This window comes from Lampetra fluviatilis, chromosome 21 (assembly GCF_964198595.1).
Source record: "Lampetra fluviatilis chromosome 21, kcLamFluv1.1, whole genome shotgun sequence".
Taxonomy (NCBI): Eukaryota; Metazoa; Chordata; class Hyperoartia; order Petromyzontiformes; family Petromyzontidae; genus Lampetra; species Lampetra fluviatilis.
Window position 1 is genome coordinate 3,393,331 of NC_136295.1, and position 17,551 is coordinate 3,410,881.

The following is a 17,551-nucleotide window of genomic DNA, read 5'->3' on the forward strand; positions in this document are numbered from 1 at the left end:
GAAACACAGCATAAGCAAGCCAGCACATGCACAATGTGGGTATTAGAATTCGTTCACAGGGCATTTGACATACATGCACCGCAGGATATATTAGGGCCTGTCAAACCTGTTTTAAAGAGTTACTGCTTTGCCATATATCTTTTTTTACAAATCAGAAACACAATGCGGGGCACAGAGAGGGCATCAGAGTCAATACCTCAACTTGACGCGTTTGCTGTTAAGCCGACCACGTGGCAATGCTGCAGGAGCACTCAGCTCGCTGGAGAAATCCGGACGAGTTAAAATCCCAGAGGGAGGCCGACTTAGGCCATCAACCATTCGGGTTCAAAAAATGAGCACAGTTTTACAAGAATACAACAGTGGGTTGCCTTACGGACAGACTGGTCCCCATCACAGGAATGTGGAAATTCCATCACCGTTTTAGAGATGGCAACAGAAATTGGTATTGCCCCATGCTTGTTTGAACAGGGAGAGACACCTTCCTTATTCAAATGTCACTATCATGGCACAGAGGGAAAAGCTCCATGATATAACTTTCTATAGTCAATCTTGATTTGAAGCTTTCGTGACTGCAGGAATCCATACTCTTTGGTTCTTTCGGGTAAAGTCACGTAGGTATAAAATAAAGTAGAGTATGACATTATGTGATACTCTGTAAGAGGATACCATAGAACTACTTATCACAATCATAGGGCCTCCCCCTGCTCAAACAAACAGAGGCGGTGCTCATCTCTCCGTTCATAGCTGACATCGTTGTGGAAATTCCACGTTCCTATGGTGAGAGGCAGTCTTCACGCAACTCAACCAACGGTTGTCTTGGAAAAAAGTGGTACTCAATTTGTATGACCCTAGAACGGGAGAAATACCGCGTCAATTCACTTGTCGAGATTTGAACCTGGAACTTTTCAGTTTGAAGAGCAAAACGGGCATTAAATATTGCATCAAACAGCCACTGGATGTGGTTATTTAACTATGCATGCGATTTACAGAATCACCTAACCAGACAAACCACTCGTAGTGTCAATTATTAATTCGTGTGTCGACTTCCCCCAACGTTATTACAAATTGCGCATTTGCATCAAGTTATCAGATGAAGAATCCACGCGGCAAGCAAGGGCAGTGCATCACCCCGCGCTAGGGAATGGCCTGCCAAAGGTGATGCCACAGAACTGCTTATGAGAAGTGACCTCTGACCTTGGGAACAAACAAACAAAAACCTCACGAGATTCGTAATTAACACAGTGCCGCCTTGTAAAAAGAACGTCTCTTCAAGTGCCCTCTTATCTACTAACGGCAATGCCCATCTAATGACAGTTCAACCCGATAATGTTATTTTCTCAAAGCTATAATTTTAATACCGTGGTCTATTTGCGCTCGTGACGAGGCTGAGACCATCAAATTTTCTGACGCTCAAGAAGCTGGTTTCATCATGGGCAGCTGGCCAGAGTGAAACTCATCATCTCAGTGGTGCTCCATCAGTGCTCTGACCTCTCATCCACTGGACCACCTTGCTTGCAGTGCCACATTAACAGGTCCTGACCATCTAACACTAGATAGTTGTCTGTCTTCCTGAGTAATTTTCTGCAGGTATCATTTTAGATATAAATATATAAATAAATATACAATACAGCTTGGTTTAATTACAAAAAATACATACCCCCAAAATGCATGTATTGGTGACCAAATGAAGAAAATGTACATCTGTTGACTTGATATTAGATGGTTTAACACCTAGCAGGCTTTCGCGATCAATATCATCCATGATACAGGTTTTGCGGGTTAGATCGCGTAAATATAAATGTGTCGTTAAACCCGCCACCACCTGACACAGCCGATTAGTAAGGTTTGTAACGTAAACGAAACGTGCCAATTCGTTACTGGTACAGCACACCGGTGTGTCGGAGAGCAAATCCACAACATTTACAATCCAAGGTGAGAATGACGGAGGATTCGAAGCCCAGGAGCTCAGAGCAGCGGAGGCGGCGGCGGCGACTCCCTCGCTCCGATAGGGCCCATCGTCCGTCGCACAACGCTGCCACTTAAAAAAAAACAACTCTGGGTCCCGGACCGCGTAAGGCTCTGCACGAACACATTTGTCACACGGGAGCGAATAACGAACGCAAGCGAATATTCCTCTCGGGAGAGGCCGCTCGCTGTGCCATTATTCATCTCGAGGGATAGTGTGGGGGGCAGAGGCCACGCCGCGACAGGGCTGCTGGGACGCTCCGGTAGGGGCGGGCGGTGGGGGGGGGTTAATGTTTCGCCCGTGCGAGAGACCGTCGCCAACCTTGAGGTGGTAGATGTACTCCTCCGTGTCCAGGTCGATGCGCCTCGACTTCTTTTTGATGGACATCACGGACAGGCCAATGTCTATGCTCCCGTGCAGCTTTCCACGCTGCACCTGAATGCGCAGACACAGCAGGATTACAGTTGCACTGCTCGGTGCGCAAGCAGTCGAGCGTGAGCTTTTGGTTCTTCAATTCTTGCCTGCATGAAAATCGCTCCCCTGCGACTTTGCTCAAATGTTTTTTTTTTTATATCCCACAGCTGTCTCCGCGAATTAAATAAGCGTAATGTAAATGTTATCTGTGCGAATATATGTGTGCGTGTGTGTCCAGCATGATGGCAAACCGGGTAAGAGTGCTCGACTCACAATCAGACAGTTTTCAGGTCAAATTATGCCTGGAGTTAATTCGGCCCATCATCCTTGTGAGGGTCAGTAAATTAGGAGGTACCACTTTGTGGAAACTCAACAGTATTTTGTGGGTTTTTGTTGTTGTTCTTCCTCTAGAGAAACTGGTGCCTGGAATTGGAACGTGGAATTTCCACCACCATGCCAGGGCCACCAACGCAGATGAACACCACCACACGCACGTTTTGGCAGATAAACATTATGGAACAGACCTTGCAGCCTGACTATCAATTACCTAAACACATTTGTCTTGTTGCTTTGCGCCCTGAAAGTTGGTAACGGACACCGCTATTAACTTTCTCCCAGAACCTGAAATCTAAAATCCTCAATTCGCATTCCAGCACGTGGCCTGAAGCCTCGGTACCCATTTTGACCACGATGTTCACTACAAATGCAGTGGAGGAATCCATTTCTCGCGATGTGGTACAATCGACTGAAAGGCGTGCGGTGGCTGCAGAAGTCAAATTGCGAAACGCTGCGAGCCGGGAAAAATGCCCCCCCTCCCCCCCGGTGCATCTGGCTCTCAGGCAGCGCGCGCCCCCAACTGCCACGGCATTGCTCGCAGTTCTATGAGCGAGGTTAAATTATCCGGGGAGGTTGCTGGTGGAACTGCATCCGTGACAAATCGCCGCCTTAGCGCAGTGCATTTCATTCGTCGTTATCAATTGTCGTGTGTGCCGTACGCCGAGTGTACTGCACGCTATACCACGGGACCTTTTTGCCAGTATCAAAGGATTAAAAATAAGAATAGATTGTACCCTTTCTGGCAATAAAACAGGAGGTGTTAAGATGTTCAAACACCAAATAGATGAAACCTCTCGCAAGGAATCAAGTCTGTATTAACTGCACACAGTGCTTGTGGTGAACATGCAAACAAAATGCTCTGATACTGGTAGGAACCACCTGGTTCCACCAGCCCACAGGGGATTATTGTGTCCGTCCGTCCTGCATCCAAAAATGGGAGGGGTGGGGCTGGGTAGAGAGGGGAGGGTGGGGAGGGGCTGGGTGGGGGGTGGGAGGGGTGGGGCTGGGTGGGGAGGGGCTGGTCACCCCGTGGTGCCCTGATAAAACTCAACGTTTAACCTACTCACGCCGGCTTGTGCCCGCCCTCACAGTCGGCCATATTTGCGGAATACACCACGCCGCCGTTGACCCTGGCCATTGACCGAGCAACCCAACGTTCCTACCAGCTCCCTCCGCAGGAATGTGTTAGTATACGCATTGACTTTGAAACTGATTGGCCTACACCAGAGACAGCCTTCTTTATGGTGTCAGACCAGAGAACGCCACAAGGCGAACAGCACAAGGACAATGCCACTATCAGAGTATTTATAGATAACTCGGGGTGAGCAGCTATATCATAGGACCTTTTTGCAGACTGGATTCCTTGCAAAAGGTATATTTTTGGTGTTTGAACATCTTAACACCTTGATTTGAAGCTTTCGTGACTGCAGGAATCCATACTCTTTGGTTCTTTCGGTACAGTCACGTAGGTAGAAAAAATATTGATATATCACGACGATTTAAAGCTTTCGTGACTGCAGGGATTCATCTTCTTGGTTTTTTTCGGTAAAGTCACGTAGAAGGGAAGTAATAAAATAATAAAAATAAAACATAATAAAATAATTATCACGACGTTTCGGCTACAACGCAAGCAGCCGTCTTGCGTTGTAGCCGAAACGTCGTGAGAATGATTTTATTATGTTTTATTTTTATTATTTTATTACTTCCCTTCTACGTGACTTTACCGAATAAACCAAGAAGATATCACGACGTTTCGATCGCAACGCAAACGATCGTCATCAGCAAGAAAAAGCTGCTGAAGTAGATGCCTACTTCAGCAATTGTTTCTTGCCGTGGTTGTCCCACCTGATGACGATCGCTTGTGTTGCGATCGAAACGTCGTGATCTATTCTTTTTCTACCTATGTGACTTTACCGAAAGAACCAATGCATCTTAACACCTGTTTTATTGCTAGAAAGGGTAAAAACACATTCTTATGTTTCGTACTGTCCGCTGAATCGTACACGTGTCTAACAATTCACCACCCACCCCCCTCCCCTCCCCCGCCTCTTGCAAATTGACGAATCGTCACGTGTGTACGTACATGTATTTACGCTGAACTTCTTTCGCACCGTGCGTAGCCAACCGTGCCAATCGGAGGTGCGGGGGATTCAATTATCGAATTCTCTTGCGAACGTCGCTGTGAATTGTGGTGCCTCTCGTGCGGTGGGGGCGATGTGAACCCATCACCGCATGTCCATTCGGACTACTCAGCGTGCGTGATGTGAGCTTGAGAACCAAAGTTAACCAATTCATCCACCTTGCTAAAAGCAAGAATTGTCTATTTGGCTTCACAAAAACACACAAATGTAACATTGCTGAGCAAAGATGAGTCTGTTTGAGTGAATAGTCACGCCACGACAACGAGGGGGGAAGCATAAAATGCACATCCACTTGCCTCAACGGGAATTTCTCTTTTTTATCATCGCACTGGAGTCTATCGGGGAAAACACGTTTGGAGCTAATGCCACAGCATTTACATGCAAGTCTGCACTGGTCGCATTGCATTCGCATACAATGCACACTTTTTATCATACCTGTCAACCCATACGGTTTACTACGTATTCTTGAAAAGGGAAATTGAGGTTTCAGGTCCATACGGCGTTCAGCCGTTTCAATACGAGCAAAAAAAGTTTTTTTTGTCTATTTGTTTGTGTTTCTCCCTTGTGATGGGACTTTGTAGGATGAACGTTGAGATGTATAAGGGGTACGGGGTGACCAATAAAGTCTGAATTGGTCTCGAATCCACGTCCTCCTCTTTCAAGGCTCTGAATGTAATTCCAAGCGCGACGCATGGAGAGATGCATGCTTTTGAATTATCGTGAGAGGCAGAAGATACAGAAAGAGGAACACATGTATAATTAGCGTGGTTCGCAACGTGCAGTGCAAAAGAAGTTCAACATATATACATAAGAGAATATATATACGGAAGTTAATGGCATCATTCTCTTAAGGAAAGTGATTGCAATTAAATGGGCTTACACCACTGGAACCTCCTTTGCCAATAGCAAAATATGATAATTGTTTTTTTTACCCTTTTATCTGGCAACAAAACTGACACCTTTTTTACAAGGAGTCATGTTTGCATTGACCACAATACCTGCGGTCAGAATGCAAATAAAAAACACAACTCTGATAATGTATGCACTGTCCTTGAAAGTGATTGGTCCACACCCGAGACAGCTTTTCTTAGAGCCCAGTCTCACATGGTGTTGGACCAGATGACGCCAAAAGACTTAGTCAGTCCACGTAAACAGGGATGATGGACAATTGTGAAGAGCGGTAATGAAGTGGAAGCCAAGAAATGGAACTTGTCCAAGATGATGTCGCAGGATTGTGACAGATGGCAGCGGCTTGGGGAGGCTCTCATCCAGCAGTGGATTACTGCATCGCATCATTGGGAGCATGTCCGCCTGTACGTGCTGGATCTGTCACGTTTAAAACATGCTCTAGGCACACTTGACGACTGAGAATAATCATGCAAGTGAGGATCAACGTTGGTGAGTTAAATCAATAAAAAAACATGCTCGTGTTACAACTAAGCAAATGGGAGTGAATGGGACTTACTAAAGAGGACAAACAAGAAACACGTGATTTTGGAACAGGAATACGATTACGAGTTGCGATAATGCATATTCTGCATTCTTATATGTTGTCCAATATGTATGCGTGTCACGTGACCACCACACTGCATGTGCAGTGCTCTCAGCCTTTTCTAAGCCACCGGCTCCACAGAGCTGAACGTGCAGCCGTCTCATTGTTTAAAATTCCATCAAATGAAAAGAAGAGTTGAAAATGAAACCGTTCCCTGCACGTTGCTCAACCAATTTTTCATCGAGCTTGCGCGCACATTCCTGTTGTGATGGCTTTGCTCATCATTGACAAAAAGCATTGGATTTCAACGATGACAGGCACAACGATGAAGGGCAGGATCACCTCCGCTGGAGACTTGGCGTATTTCACGATCCCATTCTCCAGCACAAAAAACCGCTGCAACACAGAAGAGACGCAGATCAACAACACCGCTTCTTTTTCTTCGCACTGCTCCTCAACGTGGCTATTTTGTTGTTGTTGTTGTTGTGGTAGTTGGAATTTTATTCCCAACGCTTTGAAGCCGCGGGGTGTGGTCGTTCACAAGAATTTCCCCCGGGGGAGAATTACGGTGGATTGTTGTGACATGCCAAGCTTGATAGGCAAAACGATGATAATTTTTATTCCCGGGACTGCGGCGATTTCCAAAACGTTCAGCCGGCACCGACCCGGAAAAGGCCTCATGCAATCAGGCACGCAAAATGAACCGCGCTGACGCATCATTACCCAGCGCGAACAATCAGAGGAGCGAGTCCTCCGATTATAATAACGGGCCCACTTTAAATTTCAATCGCGGATAGCGCCCCACCAGCGCACACACATGCACGTTTTTTCGGATGATTGCATTCGTTACAGGCTGGAGGAAAGACGGCACGTAAAGTGTCAGAAAGATAATAATAGGCGAGTTAAAAATAAAAAGTTAAGATGGTATTTGTAGATGTCGCACAATTAAACCGTGGTGGCAACAACAAACATCCCAAGAATATTTTTCAGGAGGGCCCCGTCTCAGACGTGTGGCTAATTCCTGTTTGCATCGCGACAATATATAGCAGCTTAACTGGAGTGCTCGAAGAGAGTCGGTGTCTACAAGAGGGTTCATGCGAACTCTACACGGTGAGGTCAGAAACCTTCTTGCTCTATTGGTTCATATAGGCGCCGCACTTGCTTCCGATGTGTGTGCAGAACTTCATCTTTGCCAAAATCCGCCATGGAGTAAGCGTGGCGGAGCGGAACTGTGGCACAGTGGTTTCGCACTCCGCGCTATGAACCCGGCAAGCCTGAGTTATAGTCACGGCTCGTGTATTCACACTCATTAACTGTCTGCAAACATCTTTATATATAGAGTACCACGGAGCTTGGGCAATTGTTTGCGCCAGCTCACCGCTTGGCCACCTTCTCAGTTGTCTGTGGTTCCTCAGCGACTGAGAGATGCAATTTGCACAAACGATGCAAAATAAAACTACATTTTATTTTCGTTATCCTTTTCGCAGACATAATCAGCAAGTGATATATAAACAAAAAAACGAAACTGAGCTATAATAGCTCTTTTTCCAAAGTGACCTGGACACAAATGATAGCTCAACAAAGTGGCTCATCATGTCGAAATTTATAGCAGCCACATACTCTAAACGTATGTCGATTCTAAATCTGGAGGGGAAAATTGGAGGACCCGGAGAAAAATCCACGCGACCATGGGGAGTGCATGCAAACTCCATATATAGAGCAGGCGTCAGGGTCTACCTCCTCCATACCTGGGGAGGTAGTTAATTGGACCCGTGCATATCGCCTTCACCAACCAACACTGACCAGAGTGGTGAAGTATGGTCAGATAATCTTCATGACTGACACAGCACAGGGAGTCCTTCATCCAGCAGTGGATTGACAAAGGGCTATACATAAATATGATTATCTTAGAATGCGTGTATGTTGAACTTCTTTTTGCACCGTACATAGCCAACCGTGCTAATCAGAGGTGCGGGGATAATCTATCAACCCCTCCTTCAAAAGATGATGGATGGGGCCCCCCCCTGTAAAAACACACACACCCCGCTTGTGGTCCCCCTCATTCTCTAAACTCCGCCGCAGTGTTTGGATCTGCACCCCGCGGAGTTTCCGTACCCCCTCCCTGCATGGCAGTTTGTGCTCTGTACGGGGCTCCCATTAAATAAAAAAAATATGTATAAAAAAATGTGTTTTTAAAGTTGACGGTCATATGCGAGCAATCCCTTCCCTCCGTTGAAACGCAAACACAGCTCCCAGGTGTCCCCCCCCCACCCCCGCGTGAGAAAAGCGTGGCCCACCTTGTGCCAGCCCTTAAGAGGCCACTTGCGTTTCTTGAGCAGGAAGCCCTCGTGTCTCTCGGGTTTGTGAACGTCCGGCTGCCCTGACCGGAGGCCCTCGATGATCTCCCACCCCTGGGCATCCTGGGAAGAGCAAAATGGGAGGACAGAACAGAGCGGCAGTTTAAACTGAGGCTCAAAACAATACCGGATACACTAAAACTAAACTAAATTTAGTATTTTACCAGGTAAGGCTCATTGAGATGTATAGCTCTGTTGCAGTGACCTGGCTACAAACGATAGTACAAAGAAGTGGCTTATCATGTGAAAATCTATAGCAGCCAAATACTTGCAACGCATGTTGATTGTAAATGTGGAGGGAAAAACCGGAGGACCCGGAGAAAAATCCACGCAACCACAGCGAAAGCATGCAAACTCCAAATATACAGGTGTCAGGGTAGGGATCAAACCCATGACCTCCTATATACCAGGCGAGGTATTTAACATATTGCCACTTTGGTGCAAGTTTTTTTTTATCCAATTATCTATTTTTCCAAAATTCTATTCTATGCGTGCTCAGGATGTCATGTCACGAGATGAAGGGATTTCGATTCGGAGCCCTCATTAAAAAACAAAATGGCATCAAGGGAATTACATCAGCAACGTCCCGTTAACCGCCTCTCATCCACACGAGGCGCTTGGGTTCCACACCCTCTTGTGCACCCTGCCAAACGTGTTCGCCCCGAGGCAAATCGACCCGAAATCAAAGCCGGACCACGCCGACCGTTTCCGTCGTCAGACCTGAACCACGCCGAATTTAAGCAATGAACCTCGTTTAACGAGACGGCCATTTTGCGAGGTCATTCGTGTTTCTTAAAAATTTACCCGTAAAAACAAAGTTTTTCACTATAAATCCTTTAAATGCATGGCATCGGTTTTATTTTATTATTCATTTCTGTTTTTCTTGAGTAAGAGTTTCATTTTTATCACATTGGTATTTTAAATTAAATATGAAATTTTGTTTTTCCTAAAAAGTGTAAAATTTTGGAAGAAAAAAAATTCACGAACATTAATTGTCACGCACAACGAGTCTGTGTGGAAAATGTCAGCTCGATTGGATCACGGGAAGTGGGTTAAAAAACGACCGAAAGATTTGCACGGTCGTAAGCAAGCAAGCGAACTTAATAGAAAGGATTTAATAAACGGAATCAATTAAACTTCGTGTTTTACAAATTTAAGCTGCTGGCAGCCAATGTTGCGCAGTCTGCGTTACAAAATGTTCCGAGGCCAATGTGCTATTTCTTTTTCTTCTGTAACTTCCATGAAAACTTTTGGACAGTTTGTGAATATTAAAAGACCTGAATGTTATTTTAAAGACAGCGAAATAACGACTGCATCCCCGTACACGCTTACTTAATATAACGAACCAAAAAAAGATCCTCGCTGCAAATTGTATTTTAAACGAGGCTGTTAATAGATGTTTGGTGGAACTGCTTAAAGCTAAAGCTTTGTTTTTGCACGAAGGGTGCAGAAATTGGTTACATTGTGGGCATATTGCATGTGTGCTATTGTATTCGAACATGTAACCTTTGCAGTGTAACATTGGAAGTGTAATATTGCATGTGTAATATTTCACGTGTACTATTGCACTTGTAACAATGCACGTGTAAAATTGCACGTGTAACTTTTGAACGTGTAATTTTACAAATGTAACTTTGCACGTGTAACATTGGAAGTGTAAAATTGCACTTGAAAGATTTCACGATTGCGTATGAAATATTTCATGTAGAATTTACACCGACCGCATTCTCAGTGCCATTGCTCAGGTGATTCTTGGAATTTCAAGGCGGGATAGGGTAAGCAACTTGGAAGTTCAGCATAGAAGACGACAAGAAAATGTTGTAGATGTGATCCGAAAGAGGATGTTGTGATGGGTGGGACATGTGAGGAGGGCAGGTGGCCGAGGCACGTAATTGGAGTGGCACCCAGAGGTCAGCGACCAAGGGAGAGATCGATCGCCCCCGATGGTGGGTCAATGTGAGAGGAGTCCTCGGTGGCGAGGTCTCACTTGTGCAGCTGTAGAGGATTCAGGCTGAGGGTTGGAAGCCATGGAAGTGATGCAACAAAATCAACAGCGTAGGAACAATGACAACTTCTGCAGCTGTATTGTAAGCAGTTTGATGCATCAATTCGTGAAATAGAATAAGTTCACATTCTCACGAGACCTGTATTGAAACGCGCGTGAACTTTGATTCCTTTTTTTTTTTATCAGAGGCTACAATTCACTTTAACGTGAAAACAAAATCAATTACGGAATCAAATTGTGACACTCAATCGCAACAATTCCTCGAATAGCAAAGGGATGAGATCACATCTCCAAAAATATCCTCACTACGTGTTTAAGAAGTCAAGGCAAAACAATCCCACTTCAAGCGTGGTCTCAGCTCACGCCTGGGAGTTTGAAGATGAGACGACACGCAGAACAATTCCCAAGTCGCTCACAGGAGCTTACCTTAACCCAAGACCATACGACACCCAGCATGTCAATCGTTTGATGATAAATTACAAGTTTTCAGCAACGAGAGCTGGTGGATACCGTACGCAGAATGTCATTTGGCATTTTCACAACTGGTTTGAGGGCTGCAAATGACGAGGACCGTTATTCCTGTTCCGTATCGGCATCTAAGTGGAACGGACCACGTGATGAATAAAACATTAGGGTTCTCAGACCTATGTGCAAAACCTTTAACGGGGTTTAATAATTTTCCAGGTATACCAGATGCAATATCTCTGAGTGCTAAAGGCAGGCAACAATCTTTGACTTCTGAGCTATCTCGTAGGCACCAGAGCATCTTCACGGAAATCTGAAGTGGCATGGTTCAAGGAAATACAGATTTGTATCAAACAGATATTGCACCAGGGACCGAGGCTGCTTTATCTCAACGAGGTTGTTCAAGCAAATAAGTGAATAATTAAATATCGCCCGCGCTTAGGAAGTCTCTTTAAAGTTGCCCTTTGAAGCGTGGAATGCCATGCCATGTTAACAGTTCCCGGTCGACGGGCTCCATTTATCCACCGCCATCCAACTGTTGCCATGGGAAATTTACAAAGCAGTCTGTAGTCTGCCAGCAAAGAGGGCGATAAACTAAAAATTTGTTTTTTTTATTTTACCAGGTAAGACCCCACTTAGCTATGCAGTTTTTTTTGTTCAGAAGCGCCCTGGCCATCACAAATGGTGGCTCAACGAACGTGGCACCTTAACAACTCTTGGAACCTCCCAGTTCAACCAGTCTACACAACAAAGGCTCATTCCTAGCAGCGGTTTCAGCCGCACCACCTCTACATAACAAAGGCTCAGTCCCATTTACAGCAACCGCATCTTTAAATCAGCCGCACCTTAATAACTATTGGAACCTCCCATTTCAACCAGTCTACACAACAAAGACTCATTCCTAACAGCGTGCTTCAGCCGCACCGAACCTCACAATAACAATATCTAGGTGCCTGCCTTGGCTCCTTCCACCCTCAACCAGTATATATACAAGGACTGTTTTCTTGGAATTTCTCTTACTTGATGCAGCAATCGTGCTGTGACGGTTCCACCTGAAGACGGAAGCTTGTGTTGCCTCACAACAAGCGGTCGTCTTCCGGCGGAAAAAATAATCCAGCAGTGGAACTGCTGAACCGCCTGAGGGACGACCGCTTGTGTTGCGATCGAAACGTCGCGATAGATTATTTTTATTTTGTTTTATTTTTCTACCTACGTGACTTTACCGAAATAACCAAAGAGTGTGGCTTTCGCTTCTCGATGGTTTATGTCTCACGAACAAAGCGTTGCGCTGCCCTCCGTACAGCCCACGACAACACGCAACCCAGGCTTGTTAATAGCTGTGAACGCCGATATTTGTTTTTATCTCCGAGGCTGCTTCTTCCGTTACAGGGAGGTTCGCCGATGTGGGCCGTTACATCTCGAGTCGGTCGTCACGCACTAGGCTCGTCGATATCCAGCGACACTTGCTGTTGATGTTCATCATCATCATCTCGGGGCCTCTCGACCGACCCCCTCTATCCGACCCTGAGCGACATTGCCCCCCCTCACGTACAACGGGGAGTTGCAACAACCGGCGAGCTCCCGGAGAAGATGAAGGGCAAACACAAACCTGCCGCCACGTCTCCCATCACGTCCACCGGCCGCGGCCCGAACAGCCGCACTAGGACTGCTTGCTTAGATGAGCCACGGTCGGCTACGTATGGCGCAAAAGAAGTTCAGCGAACGTTAAGAGACCGGCTGGCGGGAGGAATGGTGGGAAAACTCGGCACCAGAATCTACAAGTCCGCCCGATGATGCTGGATGTAATTACCAGCGAAACGTCGTACTCGAATACTGTAAATGTTGTGGATTCACACTTCAACACACCGGTGGGCTAAAGTAGTGAACTATTTGTCTTTTGTCAACGTGACACTTTTTTGCTGATTGGCCATGTCGGGTGGTGGAGGGTTACGACACATTTATAAATAACGCGATCTAACCCAAAGATAACGTTTATTATGAATAATATTGGTCGCAAAGGCCTACGTGTTAAACTGAAGTCCGTCTTGTCTGTCCGCCTGGCTTCTTCAACCTGGTGTTCCACGCCAGTGGTCCTTGCTGAGCAGGTTCTGGACAGGGCAAGGGTCTCTGTGTGGCCAACCTCCACTATCGGGGAGGGGGGTCTTCGTATGTACCGTACGTGGAGTACCGTACGTTGCATTTCTTTCACACCGTACGTAGCCAAACGTGCCAATCGGAGGTGCGGCAATCGGCGACGACCGACACTGGGCGGCTGCGGCATCGTGCAAAAAAAATGTCGCACCCATTGTTCATGACCGTCCACTGACTTAGGTTCAGCGGAGCTCTGCGGATAATTATAAACATGATACAGTATCGCCACCAAAGGATGCTGTCGCACGGCTGGGCGATTACGCACTCGCTGAATTCATTAATCAATTGGATCTGGAGCAACAACTCATGCCGTGATTGCATTGCGAGCTGGTGGTGGGAGACGTGGTTGGTGGGTGATTGTGTTCGGCAGAACGTTTTTCTCCAAACGCTCGCCCACTCCCCGAGCAAGATTCAAACTTTTTCCAGCAAATTCCACCGCAATAGTACGACCTATTGTCCATATATGAACCCTCTTACAGGGCCCATATTATAAACAGTTGACTCTCGCTGTTGGGGTAACTGAGGCCGAACTAGCAGGGTTCATGTGAGGACTTGGTGTGGCCCTGAGGTCATCATCATCATCGTGGCAAAGCTATGTTGTTGTGGAAACCCCTGCGAAGCAGTGGGTCTGAGATTATAGTGCTAATGTGCAATCAGGGCCTGCCCACTCACTCGGGATGGAAGGATTCATCCACTGTGACAATTCTATGAAGCGTCATGATTCGTAAATGATGGACGAACTTGTATTGCGCGCTCTCTCTCCATCGTGTAACGAAATGTCTCGGAGCGCACATCCCCCTATCGGCAGCTGTCCCTGTTCAGCACGAAGTAACTCAATGCCTGGCTCGGCAATGTGCATTCGTCTGCCGGCAGGAGGTGATGATTGTTCGTAGACTATTTAGAAGGTACGTAAAAAAGTGCAAATGTTGTTATGGTAGGAAACTGGGAGAACGTGGATTGAAACTTAAGTGGAACAAGGGGGAGGAAGGGTACAAAGTCAACAAAGAAAGGTGCCCCGGTTGGGAATCGAACCCAGGTTCTTCACGCCGTGAGGCGCCTGTGTCAATGCACCACCATCGTGGCGCCCTCACGGTTCTGATTTTAATCACAATTTGTATTCTTTTAATTCTGTGTTGCAGGGAGATGATATAATTACATGAAGCAATAGATTTGTATAAATGTGAAGGAATCAGAGGAACATTTAATGATTCTTACACTTATAATTTTTCATGTTTTCTGGTTGCAATAATTTATTTTAAATTTTACAAATTAACGAACCAATCAATCATTGCACACATACCACTTATCCAAACGCTTTTGACCGAGACACAAGACGTATGTGAACATAAGGGCAGGCTCGAGTTATGTGCGAAGATAAGATACAAATAGCCACAGGCACAAGGCAAGATGGACACCGCACACTCAGTAGTGCCTGTATATTTAGCCAAGCACGTAATATGCCAATTATTTTTTTTCTTCCAGCAAGCCATTAACAAAATGGCTATCCTTGATGTTTAATTTGCATTCCATTTGATTTACTCCATCGTTTGCCAATGGATAGATTAGACCCTTGGGATAAACAAAAAGCATTTGCCTGAACACAGGTCTGTTAAATTGATGCTGTTTAAAATTAGTATTCCTATTTGTGGACTGTCTCCTCTTTTAATAGAGAGACGTGGTTGTGTGTCAATACACCCTGAAATGGAACCTTCTCAAAGCAATTCCTTCCTTTTATTTGCAGTGTCGCGATTTTCCAAGAACACTCAATTTGTGACAAAAGAGATTTAATAAACTCAATATCTGGACACATTTGCTCGTTTGAGTTTTGTAATAACGGTAACATTTTCTAGTACGGCCATAGATTGATTTTCTTTTTTTACCTATGAGGGACACTAGAAAGCCTGCAAACATCTGTAAGACCCAGAGACAGAAATTATCGTGGCACATTAAAATGAATTACCTCTAAGATGCTGTACTCTAACATTTTCAATTAATGTACCTGTAAACGTGACGGCAAATTAATCCCTGGTGATGCAATGTCAATTATACTGTCATATGATTTGTTACGCTTGGGTCATGAGTGTTAAATATTTTATAGTGTTTGTGCGTACGTGTGGTTCAGCGGTTCGTACAATGCGCTCTCAAATCCCAGCGACGTGGATTCGATTCCCGGCCACAGATAACATGAGTCCAGTGATGCCTGAATCTGTGCTGGCAATTGCCTGGTTTGACTCATGCTTAAACGAATAGCTGGTGTGGCACGAAAACATTCGCACTGGGGACCCAAAGGCGGTCACACCACACACTTGTGCACTGTTCCGGCATTAAAAGGTTCCCACTAAATGACTTTGCTCCCAAGGCCTCAGCGGTAACACGGGGGATCTTTAACCTCCAGTATATATAAAAATACTGTGTTCTTGGAATTGCTCTCACTTGATACAGCTATCGTGCTGTGACGGTTCCACCTGAAGACGGAAGCTTGTGTTGCCTCCGAAACGTCGTGATTTTTATTTTATTTTTATTTTACTTTTATTAATTTAAATTTTTTACCTACGTGACTTTACCGAAAAAACCTAAGAATATGGATCTTTAACCTCTTTTACACGGCACTCGGCAGAAATCACGGCATTGGTGGTTCACCACTGGGCGAGTTGCGGAGTAGAGGCCAAAACCAAACGGTGAAATTCCTGAATCTGGCTCAGAGCCAAGCAGGACCAGGGGGGGGGGGCAAGGCGTGCGGCATCAAGTCTGGACAACTCAAACGTGGCATCACCCACCGTGCTATTTACCCACAACAAAAGATCCCCCGTATAGCCTGAACAGACTGTAGGGGCAAGTGCTGTTAGTGAGCACCTATGAAGGCCGGCACGGCACACGAGGGGGTGGGTGGCCAACACCACGCCCGGCTGCCTTTGTCTCCCTAGTGGCAATGTTTACACATCGCACCAGGTACTAATTTGAGGCTGAGTCGACCTAGGGGAGGCCCAGGACCGGTTCAGATAATCGTCACTGGTGTTGGCCGTGAGCGGGAATCGAACCCGGGTCGCCAGGTTTGTAGCGCAGCGCGCGAACCGCTACACTACCACTCCCCACTCTACCCACACACGCACGCACACATACACGTCTGAACTCGTTCATCACGTGCGACGTTATCGGCACGGCCCGGGTTCTGCAGTGGAAAAAAACAACAACCTGGCACCCCCTGAGCCGTGCTGGGCTGCCTCGGCACACCCACTGCAGAGCAATGCGCTTCTCCAGCGGAGAAGGGGCCTTTGTCTTGTGTGTGCGTGTGTGAGTGCATGTGTGGGGTGCTATAGCGCAGCGGTGGTGCAGCGGTTAGCACGCTGTGCTGTAAAACTCGGCGACCCGGGTTGGATTCTCGCTCACGGCCAATACCAGTGGCGATGATCTGAAACTGGTCATGGGCCTCCCCTAGGTCGGCTCAGCCTCAAATGAGTACCCGGTGCGGTGTATAAACATCGCCACCAGGGAGACATAGGAGGTCGGGCATGGTGCTGGCCACCCACTCCCTGGTGTGCCGTGCCGGCCTTCATCGGTGCTCGCTAACAGCACTTTCCCCAACAGTCTGTTGAGCGCTATACGGGGGATCTTTGTCTTTATGAATGCACGCGTGAACCCACTTTCTTGGGGGAGGGCTGTGCAGACGTGAGACGGGAGGCCAGGATGGAGTCGTGGCCTGCAGACACGGGACTCTCGTCTGCGCTTGTCATCGACTGGAGGGCACACAGTCAAACAGACACACACAGGCAAGTCAGACGTTGTATTATAGTTGCATTTTTTATCATCCAAAAACATCACCTACAAATGTTTTGTAAAAGTTTTTTTTAATATATATATAACAAACTGCTTTAAATAACGTAAGCGTATTAGTAAATATAAATAGAACGGGTGATAAAATAGATAACAGGTGACGTAATGGGAACGGCTCTTCTTCAAAGCACATTAATCACGTGATGATGAAGGGCAATAGTTGCCCACAAAGTCCCCTATTATAAATTAGTACTTTTACAGCATTATTATTAAATTTCGATTTCAAGCTTTCGTGACTGCGGGGATTCATATTCTTGGTTCTTTCGGTAAAGTCACGTCGAAGGGAAATAATAAAATAATAAAAATAAAACAATAACATTCTCACGACGTTTCGATTGCAACACAAGCAATCATCATCAGGTGTGAAACCCACAGCAAGAAAATTTGAAAAAA

At 46.0% G+C, this 17,551-nt stretch overlaps 1 protein-coding gene across 1 annotated transcript in view; it reads right to left on the reverse strand.

The window, feature by feature from the left end:
* Nucleotides 1-17,551, reverse strand: part of LOC144938138 (oxysterol-binding protein-related protein 6-like) — a 186,487-nt gene that overhangs the window by 61,758 nt on the left and 107,178 nt on the right. Inside the window, exons 3-6 of the mRNA XM_078865860.1 lie at nucleotides 16,969-17,061; nucleotides 8,647-8,769; nucleotides 6,692-6,745; nucleotides 2,288-2,401 (exon numbers count right to left, since the gene is read on the reverse strand). Of these exons, the coding sequence (XP_078721986.1) occupies nucleotides 2,288-2,401; nucleotides 6,692-6,745; nucleotides 8,647-8,769; nucleotides 16,969-17,061 (384 nt within the window). The remainder of the gene's footprint in view (nucleotides 1-2,287; nucleotides 2,402-6,691; nucleotides 6,746-8,646; nucleotides 8,770-16,968; nucleotides 17,062-17,551) is intronic.